The following is a 22,380-nucleotide window of genomic DNA, read 5'->3' as shown; positions in this document are numbered from 1 at the left end:
GCATCTCTGCAGGCTCTGGACTTTGTTCCTCACGTCTAGTCATCACTTTGATTCATCAAATTTGTGTTGGCTCGTTGTTTTAGGGGTTTTTGGCTAGGTTTCGTGAGGGCTCTCTCCCGCTGCATGCTGGATCCGATGTCATTTGCATGTTGACTTGATGTCCCTTCCCCTCCACCATCTGGGTGTCACTTCTAGGCAGCAGCAGGGTGTCACTCGACAAAAGGCGGAATTCTTAACCATGAAGGACAGGTAGTTAACGAAAACGACTGGTGATTAGAATACCAAACAGTTAGAACTCCACACTGGCAGCAACTGGTCCAACCTGTTCACTCTGCAACCTTTTAAAAAAAATTGGCAGCTTTTTCTACTTATAACATAAGGCGTTTTCCTTAACTGTTGGAACATTTCTGTGCTGTATCCAAATTTTGAATAGTCCTCTTAAAAATGTCAGTGCCCCAACCTCATGTGGAGGTAAAATACCTGTTAATAATCCTAGTGATTACATTGACACTATCTGCTAAAAAAGCTTACTTGAGTCACTTTTTCACCTTTAAAATGCTTTCCAGGTTCTTTTCAGGTTGAAGCCCCTCATTCTATCACCTACCAGAGCTTTAACTCAGCATTAGAATATGAAAAATTTATAGTGCAACTCAGTAAACCAGAGGAAGGACAGCTTTGAAGAATGTGTAGTCATTTACAAGCTGATGGCAGGACTTTGACTTATTTCTGATTTTAATGAGTTGTTCCTGAAGTCACATAAATAAGCGAGAAAAGTTTCTATTGATTTGCATTATTAAATAAGATATTTTGAGGGCAAGCAAGGTAAGAGAAAACTTTTAATATTTTAGTACATAAGAATTTGAACTGTTTCAGGGAAGAAAATGAAAAGAGAAATTTTTTTCTGGTATTGCATATTTTACCCATTGTGTTCTTGCAGTATACTTTATTCAGTGTATGTTAGTTCTTTCTGAAAGCTGATGATATTGAAGGTACTAAAATGTACTTGTACTGTGATTACTACATAAATTACTCTTTTTGTTTTTTAGAATTGTGATGACTTAGTTTGAAATATTTCCATAATTCACATTTTTTGCATTGATGATTGCAAGTCTTTTTGTGAAGGCATGCTTAATTAAGAAGTAAACATTTATATGTGCAGCTTTTAGAATTAATTATTTTTGTGCATATAGGTAGCTTAAAGCATGTTGTCTTAATATGGTAAAAGGTTTTGAGTCTCCTCTCAAAATTTAATAATAGTTGCAGCTTATGTATACAAGTGTAGTTAGAGAAGAATCAGGCCTGTGAACAGATGTTTTTCTAAAAGTTCTTTAAAGTAGTAAATAGGTTTGTGTGCACCTTGCTCCCGACTTGATAAATCTATTTGCTATTACAAAGCAGACTGTAAACTGTTAGAAAAAAATCATGAAGTCCAAAGCTTATTATCTTCTTGATGTGCTGCAAGCTCTAAGCAGACCTTAGATTAGACAAAGTAATAATATAGTACATAGAATATAGAATATAGAATATAGAATATAGAATATAGAATATAGAATATAGAATATGAATTTTCTAATATTTTAGGCCAAAGCAGCATTTTAAAAAATGAAAAATAAATATGTCTGTGTACTTATGTAATAGTACGTGACACAATCTTTAGCTAATCCCCTGATTTGATTTTGGGTGAATATACTTCTTTTAAGATCTGAATAAATGACAAAAAGCAAAGAAGTTTGCGCTGAACTTTTAATTTTACATTTTAATTTTATTCAGAGACCACGATGCAGACATCAGAGTCTGGATCAGACACAGGTTCGACTGTGACTTTACAAGCATCTGTGGTTGGCCAGGCAGCAGTGCCCACACAGGTTGTACAGCAGGTACCGGTTCAGCAACAGGTAGGTGTCTGTTAATTCTGGGAAAACAAAAAGCCCTGGCAAGACAGAATGATCCATTTCAATAGGTGTAGTAAAGAACTGATTTTGTACAAGGCTGCAAAACTAATTCCTTTTCACTGTTTTATTCAATTTTATTTTGATGGAACTAAAATATCTACATAAGCAGACATGCAGTTTTCAGAGTTTATTTCTTGAACTAGAATATTTGTCAAACACCAGAACTATATATGCATGATTCTATAAGTAGATCACTATGAAATATGTGCAATATCTCATAAAAATTACATTCATTTGAGTTACTGAATATTCACATTTATTCCTTTGAAAGGAATATGGATTTTTAAAATAAATTCAATATAGATATAAAATTCAAAAGCAATGTAATTTTGTACTTCTAAGCTGATCTCCCTGCAGGTTCTTGAGCAAATGCAGAAAGACATGTGAAGTAAAACTGTAAATGTTATAAATGATCAAATCGAGAGCCAAACTTATAAGAAAATTTAGCAAAGATTTATTAATTTGTCCGCAAGACCGAATTTCCGTCGTCAAAAACCACCACAGCCAAAGAGTCAGCGTCGAGCCCGGGATCGATGCTGGGTGAACCTGGATCTGACCTCCAAAATGTCAGAGTCTTCCCCTCAGTTCACGAACGCTGCTTTGAGCAGCTTATTCTGCCCGAGGCAGAGATGACCGAATGTTCTTTGTGTCTCTTCACATGCAGAACCGGGGCTTTACATGCGCAGAGTTGGACAAAGATCCAGTCCAGGTGTCTAGATGATGTCAGAGAACTTTGGGGAAGTTAGCATTCACATGCATCAGGGTGGCGCCATGGTAGATGTAATCTTCGAGGCGATAATCACTCTTGAGTGGTTCTGTGGACCCAGGGAAGCCGGTGATTATCACCCTGGAAGCTTCTATTCTTACGTTAAAGAACCCGATGTTATCTTAAGTAGTCCAGGAACTAGATGTATTATGAATAAGACACTACTCCTGACCAGGGTGGTCAAAAGACATAGTTTGGATCTTACGATATTTTATACATTAACGGCATGAATTATCTCTACCATATACTACAGTAAGTAATGCATAATTTGGATTTGTCAGGGAATTAAAGGGGCTTCTGAAGCAGCCAGCTCAGCACACACTTCTGTCACATGATTAATTACCTATGCAGCCCCACCAACATTGGAGGGTGTGCTGCATGGGGAGATCGAGGAGGGAAACAGGAGTTGGAAAACAGGAACTGAATGTGAAAAGCCATGACTTTTGTTCAAGACTCCTTTAGTATGTGTAATTTAGCTTTTTCCTTCTTTAAAAAAAATTCTTTGTTCCAGTTAGAAGGGATCTACAATGACTGTCTACTTCAACTACCTGACCACTTCAGGGCTGACCAAAAGCATAATATTAAGGGCATTGTCCAAATACCTCTCAAACACTGACAGGCTTGGGGCATCGACCACATTTCTAGGAAACCTGTTCCAGTGTTCGACCACCCGCTCAGTAAAGGAATGTTTTCTAATATCTAGTCTGAACCTTTTCTCATGCAGCTTTAAACTATTCCTACTCATCCTGTCACAGGATACCAAGGAGAAGAGATCATCATCTCCCTCTCCACTTTCCCTCCATTCAGCTGTCACTGTTGCAGGTTATTTGGGTGAAATCTGATGTTCTTTTTTCATATAACTTGGCTTTACAGTTTCAAAATCAACAATATTAAAACTGAGAATATCTTGTTAAATTATGTAAGTCTGTTTCTGTACTAGTGAACCACTGTTGTCGAAACTAAAATTTCTAGCATTGTGTTAGGTTTAGTCTTAAAATTTAAGGTGATTTTTGTTTTAAATTATCAAATCAGTAGCCAAAATTATGAAAAATTTAACAAAGATTTATTAGATCAATAACAAAAATAGAGATTTCAAAAAAAAGAAAAACCACCACAACCAAGACAGCGTCAGCCCCGGGTACAGGCGCTGGGTGACCTAGGGTTCCGACTGACAGAGAGACAGCGTTTCCCCCTGTTTTGCGGAGAAAAGAAGAAACCTCACAACTCTGTAAAAGTTGTAAAGCCCAGTATTTATTAGGACGCGCGCCGGACGCAAGACTCCCCAAAAGGCAAGCGTACCTCTGAAGACCTTGGGTCTTCTTTTATCCCCCTTCCAAATGCATATGCATACAGTTTCACAATAAGTTCATACATATTCATTCCGTGTGACATTTAGTACCAGTTCTTCTTTATCAAAGGAATTCCTAGGCCTTGGGCAGATTGACCTTGTGGTCACTTCTGTTTTTCTTTCTCTGTCTCCTTGCTGTCTCTGGAATGCGGCTTTTCCTTCAGCTGTGGCCCCACAGACCCCTCACCTCTTCCAGACACTTCACCTAATTCAGAATGGATCCCCACTCCGTCTCATTCCCCCCTTTCCTAGGAAATAAGTAAATTCTTTTACTTAAGGAAAACCTCCACGACAATAAGTGTCTTTTAACGCTTCACCATGTACGTTTGATAAAGAGGTTAGCACAGCCATTCGTTGTAGTATTCTCCAGTTCCAAATTAACAATACAATAGGTAATCTTAAGCTTATCTCAACTAATATTAGTAAAACTACAATGGGGTGTCACAACTTATTAAAGATTCCATTTGCAGTTGGTGACCACTCGAAGATCGCATCTCACCAGTGATGATCCATATTTTGTTTTATTCTTTGTAGAACTCTGGTTATCTCCTTTGTATCATGTTGGACAGTAATTAAGGTTTTCTTTCCACTTTATTGGATTTCTTTCAAGACTTCCAGTAGGTCTTGGTGCTTAATTAATTGTTTCACTAATGTAGGGTTCATCTCAATAGGGGTAGGTGGTAGTCTATGATACATTGTGTAATTGGCTGTAATCAGCTGGTGGGATGTTACTGGTACCAAATACGAAAAATCACACCCAATCATCTTAACAAAATTACAAATACAGAGATTAGAATGGTTTCTACTAGACAGAATAACATCATTGCTATCAATTTGTACAGCAGCACAAGCAGTTCTCAAGCATACCCCCTTTTCCAGTATATACGAGCACAGTTTTCTGGTCAGTGACTGGATGAATTTCAAAGTGGCAAATACTCTGTTCAGTGTCCAAACACATCAGTTTACTGTCTGCCACTTTTCGTTCATCTTTTCGTGCCCACACTCTATGTTCTGAAGGATAGAGTATTGTTTTTTCATGGTTTAATCTTAGGGCAATGATGGGATGGATAACATAAACAGTGGCATTAAGTATGGTAAGCACAAAGGCAGTGGCCACATTAGAAACAGGATCATAGGTGAAATTCACCATAGTCCACCAGGACTGAAACTTCCTTTCAAAATCAATTGCATTATCCCACACAATTTTCTGAATTTCAGCTGGAAAATTACCTTCACCTCCTTCCTGTATGATCAGAGCTGCTATTGCCTGCATCCATAACTGTGCTTGTATACAACTGAAAGCTAAAGACACATTATCTTGAACTGTACTAAGTGCTTCTACTATTAACTTGTGGTCTTGGTTCCCGGCCTTTTCATACTTCCTTACTTTGGCAGTACTTTGAAATCTGCCAATGGCTAGTTCCTAATGCCAGTAGAGATGACTATAAAGGCTGCTTCAATTTTGTTAGGCTACCTGCTGCAGTGGCCAGTTTATTCATCAGTATTTCTGAATCAATTCCATTTAAAACTCCTAATCTTGTCCCTAATATGCCAGTTAGATGTTTGTTATGGGGAAAGGGAACTGCTTTCTGTTTATGACCATCCCTCCCTGCCAGAGGGATGTGCTGGGCTCACACTGCAAATTCAGACACACTTCACAAGCGTATCTGACAGAGGCTTAGGTCATACTTGAGGCAGATGTTTGTTCTGAAATGTAGAGACCTCAGGGAATCTAACCTCTCCTTCCCCCTCCAAAGCACCTGATTTCCCAGATGTGTGGCAAGCAGGAATGTCTCTCCTGGTCTACAAAACTTCACCCACCTTGCCCATAGCTAAGATCAAGCTGCGGACTGTGTTCAGGGCAGAAGATAACAGTATTTGTCAAACAGATGAGAATAAAACTGGCTGGAACATATGGGATTTGGGTAGAAAGATTTCAGGTCCAACACTCAAGTAAATAATGAAGAGGAAATCTGAGAGAAGAGCCTAAATCCATTGCAGTGCCTCAGAAGAAACTGGGATCAGGTTTCTGCTACTTGAAACACTCAGCACAAAAGTGATGCTCAAAATCCTACAGCCTGCTGCTGAGCTCTGAGGGGGGGTCTCTCTCTACCTCTTTTAAGCAGAATCCAACTGCCTCAGACTGGGACAATCACTGATCCAGATCTCAGTAGGAAAAGGGATAGCTATAAATAAAGAAAATCACCTTCCTTGCTTGTGTTAATTTACCACCTGCAGTTCAGCACCCTTTACCAGCCATTGCCTGGGTGTTCAGCCAACCATCTTGGAAAATGACCTAAGGAAACTGATTAGGTTATCACAGACTTCCTGGTGTTCATATACCTCAGGGGAGGTTCAGACACTAATTACATCTGGTCTCTCATAAGCCGTCCTATTGATGACCTGGCACCTTACCGTGATTTCTTCTCCTCTGATTCCTTGAAGTGTCCACAGTTCCCGTTCTTGCCGTTCTTGCTCCTCACATACCTGATTCTCGTGGATTACTACAGTAGATATGTTTAAATCTTTTATTTCAGAAGGTTTTCCCATGGATCCAGTATACTGATTAAATGCCAGGGACCAAGGCCATTCAGCATTGCTTTGGGTAGAGGTACTCTCTAGTTCTAAAACTTCAGTTATAATTCCATACAAAACAATCCTGTAAACTAAAGTATGAACTACTCCCGACTGCAATATACTCATTTTGCCCGAGTAAGTTTTAGTCTCAGTTCATTGCTTCCTGGTGTCACTCCTGAAGGGGCCTCTGGGCCTTCTTCACCCGAGAGTGATGGATCCAGGCATTCTGCTCCTTGATTTTGATTGCAGTGAAGGTGGTGAGAAGTACTTGCAGTGGTCTCTCCCACTGTGGTTCCAAAGTCTTCTCTGTAAGAGACTTAACATATACATCATCCCCAGGCTATCTAACTCCCTTCTCCAGATGGCTACTAATCTGTTGCACTATTTTGGAAATGAAATGTGATTCTTTATCTGAGGATATCGTGGCTGGAACTCTGAAGCGTGGTATTATTTCTTGTAAAAATAATCTGGTCACCTCTTGAGCTTTGACAGTTCTGGTGGGGAATGTTTCTGGCCACCCTGAAAATGTATCTATTAATACCAGTAAATACTGATACCCCCCTTTCCTTGGGAGTTCTGAAAAGTCAATTTGCCACTGTTGTCCAGGCCCATGGCCTCTCCCAATCTGACCGAGTTTCGATCTGGGGGTATTTTTGGGGTTTGTCTGGAGGCAAGGATCACACTGTCGGGTCACCTGAGTAATAGTGGCATATAAATTCCTAGCAACAATTCTTTCAAACAGGTATGTGTATAGGGCATTTATTCCCCAGTGCGTTTTCTGGTGTTCTTCCCTTACTAGTGACCACAATAGATGGGAAGGGATTACCAGTTTCTTTTCAATGGTAGCCCACCCTTCTTGGTTATACGTCCCTTTTTGATCTTCAATTAATTTCCTATCTCTCTTGTTGTATTCTGGCTTACCTTCAAGGGAGATTTGTCCATCTGGAATAAGGACTCCTTCAGTAGCTACCTCACCTTTTGCTGCTTCTTTTGCCTCTCTATCTGCCAGCTCATTTCCTTCTTCCAATTCTGAGCTCACTTTTTGGTGTGCCTTAATGTGCATAATTGCTACCTTTTCAGGCAGCTGAACTGCTTCCAGCAGCTGGATTATCTCTTGTGCATGTTAGATGTTCTTTCCCTGTGAGGTAAGCAGTCCCCTCTCCTTCCAGATGGCCCCATGTGCATGTACAACTCCGAATGCATACCTCGAGTCTGTGTAGATGTTTATTCTCCTCCCTTTTGCCCTTTTCAAGGCACGGGTCAGGGCATTTATCTCAGCATTCTGTGCAGAGGTACCTGTTGGTAAGGGTCCAGACTCTATTACCTCTCTGCAGGTAGTCACTGTGAACTTTGCAATGTCGCTTTCCACTGGCAACGTAGCTGCTCCTGTCAGTGAACCAGGTCTCTGCATCGTCCAGAGGAGTGTCCTTTAAGTCTGGGCGGCTGGAGTAGGTAGCTTCAATGGTCTCTAGGCAACTATGGTGTACTGCTTCTCCTTGATTCCACTGAGAAAACAAGCTGGGTTGACAATATTAGTCACCACTATCTCTACATCATCTTGTTCTACCATGATGGCCTGGTATTTCAGAAACCTCTGTGGTGAGAGCCAGTGGCCACCCTTTACTTCCAGTACTGCGGACACTGTGTGGGACACTAGCACAGTCATTTTTGTCCCAGGGTAAACTTGCGTGCCTCTTGAATATTCAGCACAACTGCTTCTACAGCTCTGAAGCAACCTGGCCATCCTTTGGCTGTTGCATCTAGTTGCTTAGAGAAGTAAGCAACTACCTTCTGGTATGGACCCAAGTCTTGAGCCAATATTCCCAGGGCAATTCCTTGTGTGGAAAAATAGAAAGAATGCTTTACTTGCATCTGGAAGTTTCAAAGCTGGAGCCGACATGAGGGCACTCTCTAGCTGGTGAAAGGCCTGTGTGGCGTCTCTTGTCCACTGGAGATCTCTGTTTCCATTGGCAATAAGAGCATAGAGGGGTCTGGCGAACAGTCCATAATTATAAACCCACAGCTGGCACTACCCTGCCATGCCTAAGAAGGTTCGGAGTTCTTTCATTGTCTGGGGTTTCAGGGTTTGACATAGGGCTTCCCTGCCTTAAAGTCTGCTGCTCAGCACTCACTTCTTACCCCAGGTAGATTACCTTCTGTTTCACTACCTGTGCGTTTTTCTTTGAGACTCTGCATCCTTGGAGTCCTAGGAAATTCAAAAGGCTTACCGTCCAGGCTTCTCTTGCTTCCCTCGTCCGAGTGGCTACTAGAAGATCGTCCACGTACTGCAACAGCCTCCTTTCCTCTTGTGGAGCTTCCCGGGACTCTGGGTCTTTGCAAGCTGTTCTCCAATCGGAGTGGGGAATCTTGAAGCCTTCAGGCACATGGACTATGTAAGCTTGTGTTTGAATGCAAAAATTTTCTGGCTGGCTTCGTGGATAGGGAGGCAAAAGAAGGCATCTCTTAGGCCTAAAACAGTGAACCAGGTTAGCTCAGGTGTTAAACAAGTTAGTAAAGTATATGGATTTGCTACCACAGGGTATAAATTCTGTGTTATCTTATTGACAGCCCTTAATCCAGTACTATCAGTTATTGGGCTGATTCCTTCCTTATCTTCCTTTTGAGGGTACTACTCAGTTCTCACTAGTTGTGTTCTTTCCTTTAGCTTGATGCTCATGGGGGAGCATCTTTCAGTCTCCCTGGTACAGCAGAGGCCCATACCCTTGAAAACACTTATTCTAATATCTCCTTACTAATGTCTTTCTTAATTTCAGTGTCTGTTAATGTTAAGCCTAACATCTTTATATTATTTGCCTCCAGAGTAACCTTTCTCATTTGAGAATGTTTAGCAAATTGAGCGAATAGTACAAAAGCTTTTAGGTACACATAGTACACATGTTACTTTAAAGGTTTGCACAAGTATGCCTTCTCAGACTGGCCAGTTGTTCATTCCCCACACTACAACATAAACATTCTCCACAGGTACTAAAGCTTTATTTAAAACTGAATATATGACCCTTGTATCGACAAAAATTCTTCCCTTTTGGGGAGGTCATCTTTACCCTTCCTCTCTTACCTTGGGAGGAGCCTTTAGCAAATCATATGTACTCATTTTGTGAACTGTGATTGCTTTGCATTTCAGGATGATAATCCTTGCCTGATTTCATACATTGCTATCTTATGCTGCATGCTGAACAACATGTTTGATTTGCTTTCTCTTTGACTTGTTTTCCTTTTCAAGGGCCAAGACCAGAGGGCGGTCTGATCTTACAGTCTCTTTGCCATTCTGGGTGATTCCCTAAAACAAAAAGACATTTCAGCATACAAAAACTCCATCCCATTTATCTTCCTATTTTAAAACAGTACTAACAGCAATGAAGTATTATAAATCTTTTTATTTTCTGAGCTGCTCCTACTGGCAGCCTTCTCCCAGTGAGCCCCTCCCAAAAGGGGCTAATTTAGGAACCTCTTTGCTCTGGTCAGTTCTCATTACCTCTTTCTCCCTGCCCTATCTCGCTTCCACTCAAACCTCTTTTCACAGACCTTCACAGTAGTTTCTCAGTTTTCCTCCTACACACACACAGCTCCAGGTGGCAGGTATCAGATGTGATTCCCACACACAAGCTCTAAGACCTTAGGTTCTGAATCCGCTTGATCTGAAACATCCAATTTGCACTCGGGGCATGTGCCCTGACGCTTATTAGAACTAGCGTTTCTCACAAACACCGCGCTGCAATAATACCTGCACATCCAGCTTTTGCCCACAGGTCATTCCCGTGTTCCCTGGGGAGACAGGGCAGCCAGAGCTGTCCCTGTGCCCAGGGGACAGCCACTGTCGCCTCATGCATCGTGCCAGCCTCTTGATGCACCAAAGGCTTCCCGAAATTGCCCGCAAAGGCAGGCTATTCTGTTTGTTACAGAGAACATTAAATCCCTACAGATTGTTTCCAGTCCAGACTTACTGCAGTACCAGCTGAAGTCTCATAAATCTCATAAGTCTCATTAACTAATCCATCTCATTCATCTCTTCTATATAAACTCTGTTTTACAAAATATCAGTCTTTTCTAGTTCTCTTCTTGCACAATCTAATTAAGCACTGTGTCTACTTACACTTGTTTTACTGCTTTGCAAAAAGGTTGTGCTAGTCACAGCCGAAACTCTGATATGCCCACAGACACAGACACATGCACCTCCCCCCCACCCTTTATCTCAAATTCACTGGAGCCAAGGCTTGAATTGCTGTGAGGGGGAGAATTCTTGAAATTCCTTTAACTCGCTTTATGGTAGTTAAACATAAATCACCGTACTATAGTTCTCCTGTGTAAAATGCTGCTCTTGTTGCAACAAAATCTTAAAATCTCCACAAACACTACTATACAATCTGAGAATCAAATTACCACAATGCAGCGGAATAAAATCACCACATAAAATCACTGGGAAAGGGCATATTTCTCAAAGTGCTCACTTTTCTCAACACAACACAGCATACCATAATTCGGCATTTACTCACATCAATTTTTCCTGGACACAATCAAAATAACAGCACACAGTCCAAACATCAAGTCCAAACATCCAAGGCAAAGGAACTCTCTGAGCTCATACTCACGGTTAAAATGTACCAAATCTACACAAATCACTACATTTAAACACGATAAATACCATCACTGACATTCCTCCACTCGCTTCTCTGCAGGGCACTTCTGTCCCTGCCCCTGCAGCCTGCTGCAGCCGGCGCCTCAGGCCTCACTCGGCTGCTTCAAACACGGGTAGTACTGACCCCCTGCACTGTAGGGCACTGTAGATTTACTCTCTTTTATACACCATTCACTTATCACTTGCACGATTACAAACACAGTGCACTGACCACACAATGCACACATTAACCATACAGCAACACAGTGTCCGGACATCACACACACGCACAAACAAAACACACACGGGCTCAGCAGTTCTGCTCTATCAGAACAATGAACCCCCAACACACACATACACGGGTTCACCCAGCTCACCCCCAGAGCCAGATGAACCCCGTCTCTAATACAGCTGCTCTATCAGCTGAACCCAGATGTCTCTGGGTGGTTTACCCCCTTGCTCTCTCCTTTCCCTCCCCCGGGGGCCCCTCAGTACATACCGTATCTTCCTCCGCAGGCCAGCAGGTCCTTGTCTGTCCCAGCAGGAGGCAAGTCGAGACGAGCGGAGCCTCCTCCAGGAAAATCCTGGGGTGCGCCTAGGAGTCCGTCGGTATCCCCCCCTGCCCCTGCGGGGACAGAGATGGAGACAGAAAGTATCTCTTTCTCCTGCCTGGCTCGCCAAGAATGTTTTGCAGAGAAAAGAAGAAACCTCACTACTTTATAAAAGTTGTAAAGCCCGGTATGTTTATTTACGGCGCTGGACGCATACGGAGAAAATTCTCCTCAAAAGGCATGCGTACCCCTGAAGATCTCAGGTCTTCTTTTATCCCCCTTCCAAATGCATATGCATACAGTTTCACAATAAGTTCATACATATTCATTCCGCGTGACATTTAGTACCAGTTCTTCTTTATCAAAGGAGTTTCTAGGTCTGGGGCAGATTGACCTTGTGGTCACTTCTGTTTTTCTTTCTCTGTCTCCTTGCTGTCTCTGGAATGCGGCTTTTCCTTCAGCTTTGGCCCCACAGACCCCTCACCTCTTCCAGACACTTCACCTAATTCAGAATGGATCCCCACTCCGTCTCATCCCGAGGTACACCCTGAGTGCTTCCAGTGGCCAGCTTATATACAGTTTATTCTGCCTGGGGCAGGGATGACCACATATTTCTTTGTGTGTCTTCACATGTAGAGTTGAATCCATACAGGTGTAGGAACAGACAAAGGCAAATCCGGAGATTCAGACGAATGTCTGAGTGTCCAGGCAGAAGCTGCATTCGCATGTAATGGAATGATACCAGTTCCTGAGTACCGCTGATGAAATCATGCCCAGGTGCAGGTGCAGGTCATGTGAGCTCCTCGAGACATTCCATTCCAGGAAGGTCCAGATGCTATCTCCCAGGTGTAGGAGCCAGAAGAAATCCTCTGTAATAGCCCGGGATCATCCCATTCATACGGTAACAGACCTGATGTTATCTTAACACTGTCTGGGAACTGGTTACAATAAGAATAGAACTCTGTCCCCAGCCAGAGTGGTCAGAAGCATAACTTTGGATCTTTACAATATTTTATACACATATATATCTACTTCTATAGCATGAATTATCTCTACCATATACTACAATTTTTTTTCTGCATGTGTTGTGGGTTAATGCTGGCAGAATGCCAGGCACCCACAAAAGCTGCTCACTCACTCCTATCTGCAGCTGGACAGAGGAGATAAAATTTAGCAAAGGGTTCATGTGCTGAGATAAGGACTGGGAGAGATCACTCATCAAATACCATCATGGTCAAAACAGGCTCACCTTAGAGATACAAAGTGAATTTATTGCTAACAAAATCAGGGCGGGATAATGAGAAGTAAAATTAACCTTTAAAAACACATTCTCCCCACCCCCCTCGCTATCCCAGCTCTACTGCCTACCCCAGCAGCATAAGGAGACAGGGAATGATGGTTATGGTCAGTTCATCATCCGAGGCTTCTGCTGCTCAGGGAGAGGAGTCATTCCCCTGCTGCATCGTGGGGTCCCTCCCATGGGAGACAGTTCTCTGTGAACTTCTCTGACGTGAGTTCATCTCACAAGCAACAGCTCTCTGCGAACTGCTGCAGTGAGTCCAACCCACAGGCAACAGTATCCCTCAAACTGCTGCAGTGCGGGTCACTCTTCCATGGGGTGCAGTCCTTCAAGGACAGACAGGTCCATCCTGGGAGCAGGGCTCCTCCCTCGACAGGTCTCCCATAGGATCACAGTTTCCTCCCAGGTGGCATGGGGCTCTTCCATGGGTTGCAGGTGGATCTTTGCCTCACCGTGGTGTTACAGGGCTTGCAAGGGTTTTTCAGGGAGAAGAGGAGACGAGAATCTTGACTCCATGTTCAGAAGGCTGGATTTATTATTTTACGATATGTATTACATTAAGGCTATACTAAAAGGAATAGAGAGAAAAGTCTCAGAAGCTGCTAAGCTAAGAATAGAAAAAGAATGAATAAACAAAGGAGCTCTCTCTGATTCTGTCCCAGAGAGAGCTCGGTCTTTGATTGGCCCTTAATTGTAAACATGCAACATGGGCCAATCACAGGTGCACCTGTTGCATTCCACAGCAGCAGATAACCATTGTTTACATTCTTTTTCTGGGGCCTCAGCTTCCCAGAAGGAAAAATCCTAAAGAAAGGATTTTTCACAAAAGATGTCTGTGACACCGTGGTCTTCCATGGGCTGCAGGGGGACAGCCTGCTTCACCATGCTCTTCACTATAGGGTGCAGAGGAATCTTGGCTCTGGTGCCTGGACCACCTCCTCCCCATCCTTCTTCACTGACCTTGGTGTCTGCATAATTGCTCTTCTCACATGTTGTCATTCCACTCTTCTCTGGATGAAAATTACAACTGCGCCACAAGCTTTGTTGCTTTCTTCTTAAATATGTTATCACAGAGGTGTTACTACGATTTCTAATTAGCCCAGCCTTGACCAGTGGCATGTCCATCTTTGGAGCCCCAAGGGATTGGCTCTGCCAGACATTGTGGAAGCTTCTGGCAGCTTCTCACAGAAACCACCTCTGTGCCCCCCCCAACCAAAAAACAGTCCATGCAAACCCAATACAGCATGTTCTTTGCAATACTGGTTAACTGTCTCATACATTTAACTAATAATATTTCCTGGTATACAGACTCAACTCATAATGCATAATAATTGCATTAATATCACTTCTACTTATAATGTATCTTGGAATACATTTGCTTTTTTTTTCAGACATGCCGTCTTCCCCCAAACCCCCAAAATGCAGTGTTTCAACAAAACATTCAAATATTGTGCACTTAACATGAATTTAAAAGCTTATCTTTGTGTACTTTCTCCTCTTTTAGTTTAAAATTATTCCCTCTTGTCCTGTTACTATCTGCCTGTGGGAAAACTATAAGGTTTTTCTATTATTGTGCTAACTTTTTAATTAAGCTACTATGGTGCTTTGGCTTAGTAAAGATTTCTATGAAGCTTACTGTGGTTAACTCTTTAAGCTTTGCTTCAAACTTTTGAAAACTAGATATAGTTTATATTAGAATACATTTTCAATAAGGTATTACTTATGTTCTAGTGTTATTATTTCAAATATTTCTGTTTCACTATTTCAACTGTACTTAGGAGCATTTTCTGATTCTGTTGGACTGTATTTTTCAGTTAAGTCTTATTTTGGAAGTATAAGTTATGTAAGGTTTCAGAAAGGAATGTTGGGGGATCAGCCTGGCCAAGGAAGAGGAATTTGCTGCAATAATTTGTATAGACTGAAAAGGTGATGCATATGTAGTGAAAGCCAATCCAGATGATTCTGCAGTAATTAGGACGGAATATGATAGAGATACTAGTTTAGAGAGAAAAGGATAGATTATAAAAGTGTTGAGAAAAAGTCAGGAATTCTAAAGGAACTGAAGGTGTCAGGCAGCAACTAGCAGAACAAGATGACAGTCTTACGCTGAACCAAGGGAAATTTAGGTTGGATGTTAGGGAAAAGTTTTTTACTGAAAGAGTGATAAAGTACTGGAATAATCTGCCCGGGGAGGTGGTGGAGTCACCATTCCTGGATGTGTTTAAAAAAAGATTGGATGTGGCACTCAGTGCCATGGTTTAGTTGAGGTGTTAGGGCATGGGTTGGTGACGAAAGTGAAGGGAGACGAGCACACATCCGATTGATGAGCATCGATCTCAGATTTATTGATCCAGCTTACATACTTTTATAGTAGTGTTAATTAAGCTCATACATATCGCAAAACCCGAGCTCATCATTGGTTACAGATTACATGCCAACCCCTCCTTTGTTGCTAATACCTGTGGTTTCTTGTTGAGGCTAATACTTGTTTTCCTCATCCTGCTGTTGACTTGTTATTGAACATCTTCAAGGACTCCATGTTTTCCACCATGTTTTTCTCATCACTTAGCCAAGGACACAGTGTTTATTGTTTATAAGGAAAAAGCCTGAGAACTTGCTGCTTACAGCTGCCTTTTACTTCTTAACCAGCTGTATATGATCATGGCCTTTTTCTATAAGCCATGTCTGAACAAAACTCTCCAACAGGTTGGACTTGATGATCTTTAAGGTCTCTTCCAATCTAGTGGTTCTGTGATTCTGTAGGGTAAGGAAAAGGAAGAATCAGCAGTCCAGCCTGATCAGCATCCCAGAGCCATGTCAGAGCTTGGAAGCTCTTGTGAGCCAATCAGACAAGGAGTGGTTATAGCCAGGAGCGCTGTGGGAGATTTAAACAACTCCAGAAAGCATGAGCAACCCAGAAAGTGTCGAACAGGGCGAGCAAACAGGATGTGGCACGTCAGAAGGATGTGACACTGCAGTTCACGTGAGCAGGGCATATGGGGAGGGTGGTGCAATCTGAAAGTAGGTCCACAGCTCAGCCATAATGGTGGGCACTTGTCTCAGAGCCAAAAACAGTGTGTCTACTGAGATAGCCCCTAAGAAGTCTGATGCTTCCAACCCAGCTGGAACTGGTAAGGAAGATGTCAGTACAGGTGGTAGCTTGCAATGGATGCCCGGATGCTTCTCCTGGAGAAAAGGCTGATACCTGCACAAAGCATGCACAGGTTGATGACCTGTTGCGGTAGGTGGCTGAATTACATGACAGTTAATAGGCTGCACAGTATTAGAGGGGCTGAAATGGAGATAGATAATGTGGCTTTGGAACCATCCACCTACAATGGATACCACTGAGCATGAGGTACCTTGGAACCTGGTGACTCACAGAAGCAGGGTTCCAATTCAACCTCCACCCTCCAACGTCCAGACCAAAAACAGATTTGATGCTTTAAAGGCTTTAGATGTCCATGAGCAAGGCCAACAAGGAGAATCCACACCAGCAGCACACAGCAGTTACCATAAAAAGAAACTGAATGCTCATAGTGTGTGACTCTATTAAGGGGCACTGAGGCCCCCACCTGCCAGCCTGATAAACAGTCACGAGAGGTATGTGCCTACCAGGGGGTAGGATCCATGATGTTACTGAGAGGGTACCCCAACTTGTCAAGAGGGTGGACTAGTACCCATGACTACTTTTTCATGTGGGTACAAATGATGCCACAAGCCAAAAAATTGTAAGGATCAAGGAAGACTATAAAGCCCTGGCAAGGCAGGTGAAAAACATCAGTGCCTAAGTTATCTTCTCATCTATCCTACTGGTTAGAGAATTGGGGACAGCCAGAAGCAGACATGTAGTGCACATCAATGTCTGGCATTGTGGCTGGTGCCATTGAGAAGGTTTTGGTTTTTATGACAATGATTGTAGCCTGTTAGGGAGGGATGGGATCTACCTGTCTAAAATGGGCAAGAGAATTTTTGGCAGCAGTCTGGCCAGTTTGGTGAGATGGGCTTTAAACTGAAGGATTCAGGGAATGGGGTCCAAAGTGGCAATGCTCATGCCATTGCTTCCTCACAGGGAGTAGGCCATGCCAACCAGTTCAGCAACAGATGTTCCTGGGCTGCCTCTCAGGATGAAAATCACAGGGCTAACCACATTGAGGGTGTGTACGGCTGTGGTGAATCCTCTTAGACCTACTCTAGGTAACCTGCATGCTTGATTATCTCTCTGAAGTGCCTGTATGCAAACACACTCAGCATGGAGAATAAACAGGAAGAACTGGAAATCTCTGTGTGGTCCCAGGGCCATGATCTCATTGCAATTACTGAGACATGGTGAGACAGCTCACACGACTGCAATGTTGTTATGGATGCCTATGTACCGTTTAGAAAAGACAGGTCAGTGAGGCAAGGTGGTGGAGTTGCTCTTTATGTGAGACAGCAACTGAAATGTATTGATCCAGGGACAGATGTACCCAGTGGCAGATGAATCAGTTGAGAGTTTATGGGTGATAATTAAGGCACAGGCTGATAGGGGTGACACTTGTGGTTGTTTGCTACAGACCACCTGATCAGGAGGAGGAAGTTAACGCGGATTTCTATAAATAGCCTCATGGTCACAGGCTCCAGTTCTCCTGGGTGTCCTCAAACACCCTGATATTTGTTGGAGAGACAACACAGTTTGGCACACACAGTCCAGGAAGTTCCTGCAGATTATTGATGAAAACTTTTTAAGGCAAGTGGTGGAAGAGCCAATGAGGAGAGATGTATTGCTGGACCTTGTGCTATCAAACCAGTAGGGACTGTTTGAATACATGAAGGCTGGGGGCAGCCTTGGCTGTAGTGACCATGAGGGCAGAACTCAGGATCCTGCATGGAGGAAGCAAAGCAGTAAGCAGGACTAGAACTCTGAACTTCTGGAAAGCTAACTTTGACTTTTTCAAAGACCTACTTAAAAGTTATCCCATGGGTTAGGGCCCTAGAAGAGAAGGGGGTCCAAGAGAGCTGGTCAGTATTCAAGCATCACTTTCACGAAGCTCAAGACCAGTGTATCCCCATGAGTAAGAAATCAAGCAAAGGGGGAAGGAGACCTGCATAGATGAGCAGGAAGCTTCTAGTAAATCTCAAATGGAAGAAAAAAGTTATGGGATGTGGAAAAGGGGACTAGCCACATGGGAGGACTATATGGATATTGTCAGAATATGCAGGGATGTGACGAGGAAGGCCAAGGCCCACTTGGTTCCACAAGAGCAAGTGTATGGTCCTGCACCTGGGGAGGAATAACCCCAAGTACCAGTACCAGTTGGGGGCAGACCTACTAGAGAGCAGCTCTGCAGAGAAGGACCTGGGAGTCTTGGTGGAAGACAAGTTGACTATGAGCTGTCTGTGCCCTTGTGGCTAGGGGACCCAATGGATCTTGGGATGCATCAGGAAGAATGTGGCCAGTAGGTCAAGGCAGGTGATCCTCCCCCTCTACTCGGCCCTAGTGAGGCCATATCTGGAGTATTGTGTTCAGTTCTGGGCTCCTCAGAACAAAAAAGGCAAGGAACTACTGGAGACAGTCCAGTGGAGGCCACAAATATGATTAGGGGTCTGGAGCATCTCTCTTATGAGGAGACTGTGGGAGCTGGCCTTGGTTAGTCTAGAGAAGACAGGGGATCTTATTAATGCATATAAATGTCTCAAAGGCAGGTGCCAAGAGGATGGTCCCAGACTCTTTTCATTGGTGACCAGCAACAGAACAAGGAGCAATGGCCACAAACTGAGATACAAGAAGTTCCATCTCAGCATGAGGAAGAACTTCATTCTGTTGAGGGTGGCAGAGCACTGTAATAGCTGCCCAGGGAGGTGATGGAGTCTCCCTATCTGGAGACATTCAAAACCCACCTGGATGTGTGTGTCACCTGCTCTAGGTGACCCTGCCTTGGCAGAGGGATTGGACTGGATAATCTCCAGAGATCCCTTCTAACCATAACTATTCTGTGATTCTGGGAAGAGGATGTGAATCTAGTATAATACTAGGAAATGTGATGAAGAATGTAGGTAAGATAGGTGCTTTTCCACTGTAGAAAAAGAAAAGGCTCTCAGACATTAAAACAATGTCTTTGATGAAGAAGAGTGGCTTCGATCTGAAAAAAAATTAATGCATATATTATATATTTGCTTAAATTTAAAATTTGAATTTATATACACATACTGTAGGAGCAGACTAGGTAAAAATTAAAAATTCAGAAGAAATAATTTATTTTTTAAAATTCTTTCTTTTAGCTATGAGGAGAATAATTTTTCAGCATCTAAATTATTTTCTGCTGAAATGCATTTTTTATTTGCACACTGACAACATAACTATGGCTTTCATGAAAGCTTGATATGGTGCTTCAAATGAAGAAAAAAGATATGTCCTTAAGGAAAAACTAAGATTCCCTTCTGAGTGTAGTGGAACCTTGAATTGGTGAAGGGAGAAACCTATATATGTGCAAGTAAAACGTAGCAGCAGATAATTATTGTTTACATTTTGTTCCTGAGGCCTCTCAGCTTCGCAGGAGAAAAAATCCTAAGGAAAGGATTTTTCATAAAATGCATCTGTGACAGATTTCCTTGGAGGAAAGTGGAAAAAACCTGTTTATTTAACAGGCAAAGCATTCACCAGCACAAAAAATGAACAATATTAAACAATAAAACCTCTTTCCAATCTGAAGAGATGACAAACTCAGAAAGTCCTTTTCGTGGATTGCAGCTCAGCTCACCCAGTCTGTTATCAGTCCCTCTGGCGCTGGAAATGCCATGGCCCAGGCCTGGCCCAGTGGGCCACAGGTGCGAGCTCCTGGTGCTCTTCTGGGTTTTCAGTCCAGAGCAGGTTTAAACAGTTCCAAGAAAAAGAAAAACCACAGTCCAGGGAACTTGTCTGCCTCAGCTAGCTAAAAACTAACTAAAAGCAAAGGAGAGCTCTTTCCCGCCATCTGTCCATGCTGCAGACAACACAGTCCAGGAGAAGGATGCGGGGGAGCAAGTGCAGTTTCTGATAACAAACTCCGTGCTTCTTCTCTCTCCCCCCTTGGCTCTCAGAACCAGTCTTAAAGGTGCAGAACTTATTATCCAGCATAAACAGAACAGATGATTGGGGATGCAAGCATCATAAAGTCACCCCAGGACACCTGACTAGAAAAGAATGGTGGAAACATCCTATTGTGACTGGCCCAGAGGCCCTGTGCATCCTTGGCTTAGATTACCAAAGGAGAGGGTATTTCAAGGACCCAAAAGGGCATTGTTGGGCTTTTGGGATAGCTGCTGTGGAGACAGAGGGAATTAGACAGCTGAGTACCTTGTCCAGTCTCTCAGAGGACCCTTCTACTATGGCACTCCTACGGGGCAAAGAACAATGAGTTCCAATTACTACCACTACAGTGCACTGTCAACAACACTGCACCAACTGGGACTCTGGGACTCCCATCCGCAGATGATTTAAGGAGAGACAGGGAGTGATCAGCAAGACTTACACTTCAATATCCCCAAATGGCCAGTGCCTAAGTCCAATGGAGAGTGGAGACTGATAGTGGACTATCATGACCTGAACAAAGTCACACCACCACTGAGTGCTGCCATGCTGGACATGCTGGAGCTTCAGTATGAACTGGAGTCCAAGGCAGCAAAGTGGTGCCACCATCGATATTGCTAATGCATTTTTCTCCATTCCTTTATCAGCAGAGTGCAGGCCACAGTTTTCTTTCACCTGGAGGGGTGTCCAGCACACCTGGAGCCAACTGCCCTAGGGGTGGAAATATAGCCCCGCTATTTGCCATGGACTGATCCAGACTACACTGCAAAAGGGTGAGGCTCCAGAACACTTACAGTACATCGATGACATCATCCTATAGGGCAACACAGCAGAGGAGGTTTTTGAGAAAGGGGAGAAGATAATCCAAATCCTCCTGAAAGCTGGTTTTGCCATAAAACAATGGGAGCCCAAAATTGGGGAATACCATTCCTAAACCATGACAGTCACACCCTGTTTGCCTACCTTATTTGCCCCACTCCTGGCTGCTTCTTGGGTACGTCTTTTGTACCTGTGGGGGTTGGTCACCTTCACTCCTGGCACTGCCCACACTGAGTTAGAGCTGCTGCTTATCTAGCTTTTCACACTTCCTGCTCTGGCTGAGGCTGGTGTGCCCTCTGTCTCTCTGAGCTAGGTTCACAGTTTTGCTGGTTTTTGGAAAGTTCTCAGCACGATCCTCCACTCCAGAGCATGTCTGCCGGAGCAGTTTACCTCGAAGACATATGATGATGCATCACATGCATGAGAGACAGGGCATGGAGGTCTTGGTCAGTTCATCATTCGAGATCTTTTTCTGTTCACTCAGGGAGAGGAGCCTTTTCTCTGCTATGCTGTGGAGTCCCTCCTATGGGCAGTTTTTCCAAAACTGTTGTGGCATGGGTCACTTGTCCACAGGCTGCACTCTTCTAAGGCTAGGCTGCTCTATTTTGTGAGCAAGAGCCCTCTCTCTCTATTCGGGTCTCCCACTAGATTACAGCTTTCTCTGGCATCCACCCACTCCAGCGTGACCACTTTTCTCATGGGCTACAAGTGAATGTGTGCATCCCCTATAGACTTCATGCATTACAGGGAGACAGTTTGTTTCATCATAGTCCTCACTACGACTTGCAGAGGAATCTCAGCTCCAACACTTGGAGTACCTCCTCCTACTCTTTCTTTTCCACTGACCTTGGTGCCATCATGTTGTTTTCTCTAACATGTCCTCACTTCCTCCTCTGACTAGAAGAAAAACTGCTGCTTGTAGGTACCATTGCAAACAAGTTCCACTAATTCAAAGATTCTTTCAGGATCCTGCAGTGCCAAGAAGCTGATTTTATCCAGGTTCTGCATCAGGGAGTTGCCTATCACATTTTCAGTTGGCCACGCAGCCCCACTGCCACCATGCGCGCAGTGGCAGCCGCCACGGCGCTTGCACTATTTAACGCCCCTCTTCATGCAGGGCGCTGGGAAGGAGAAGCCGCCACCATCGCCTCTGCCCTTCTACCTGCAGCGTGGTTGGCTAGGGGCAGCCAGGCAGGCAAAGATTGCCTCAGTCTGCACTGAGATGGCGGAAGCCGCAGCAGCGGCCACAGCGCTTCCCCACCCCTGGGGAAAAAAACTGCGTGTGCGCTGTTTTGATTTTCTTCTTAAATATGTCATCACAGAGGCGTTACCAACCTCTCTAATTGGGCAAGCAGTATGTCTATCTTCAGAGTCATCAGAAATTGG

The 22,380-nt window shown here is 43.4% G+C and overlaps 1 protein-coding gene across 1 annotated transcript in view; it reads left to right on the top strand.

Moving 5' to 3' along the window:
• The first annotated feature begins 1,778 nt into the window (after positions 1–1,778).
• LOC134431474 (transcription factor RFX3-like) overlaps positions 1,779–22,380 on the top strand; it is a 142,243-nt gene continuing 121,641 nt past the window's right edge. Inside the window, exon 1 of the mRNA XM_063179485.1 lies at positions 1,779–1,895. Coding sequence (XP_063035555.1) covers positions 1,779–1,895 — 117 coding nt within the window. The remainder of the gene's footprint in view (positions 1,896–22,380) is intronic.

The sequence above is a fragment of the Melospiza melodia genome, chromosome W, assembly GCF_035770615.1.
Source record: "Melospiza melodia melodia isolate bMelMel2 chromosome W, bMelMel2.pri, whole genome shotgun sequence".
Classification (NCBI taxonomy): Eukaryota; Metazoa; Chordata; class Aves; order Passeriformes; family Passerellidae; genus Melospiza; species Melospiza melodia.
Note: the sequence above shows the minus strand (reverse complement) of the source record. Positions and strands in the feature narration are given on the sequence as shown.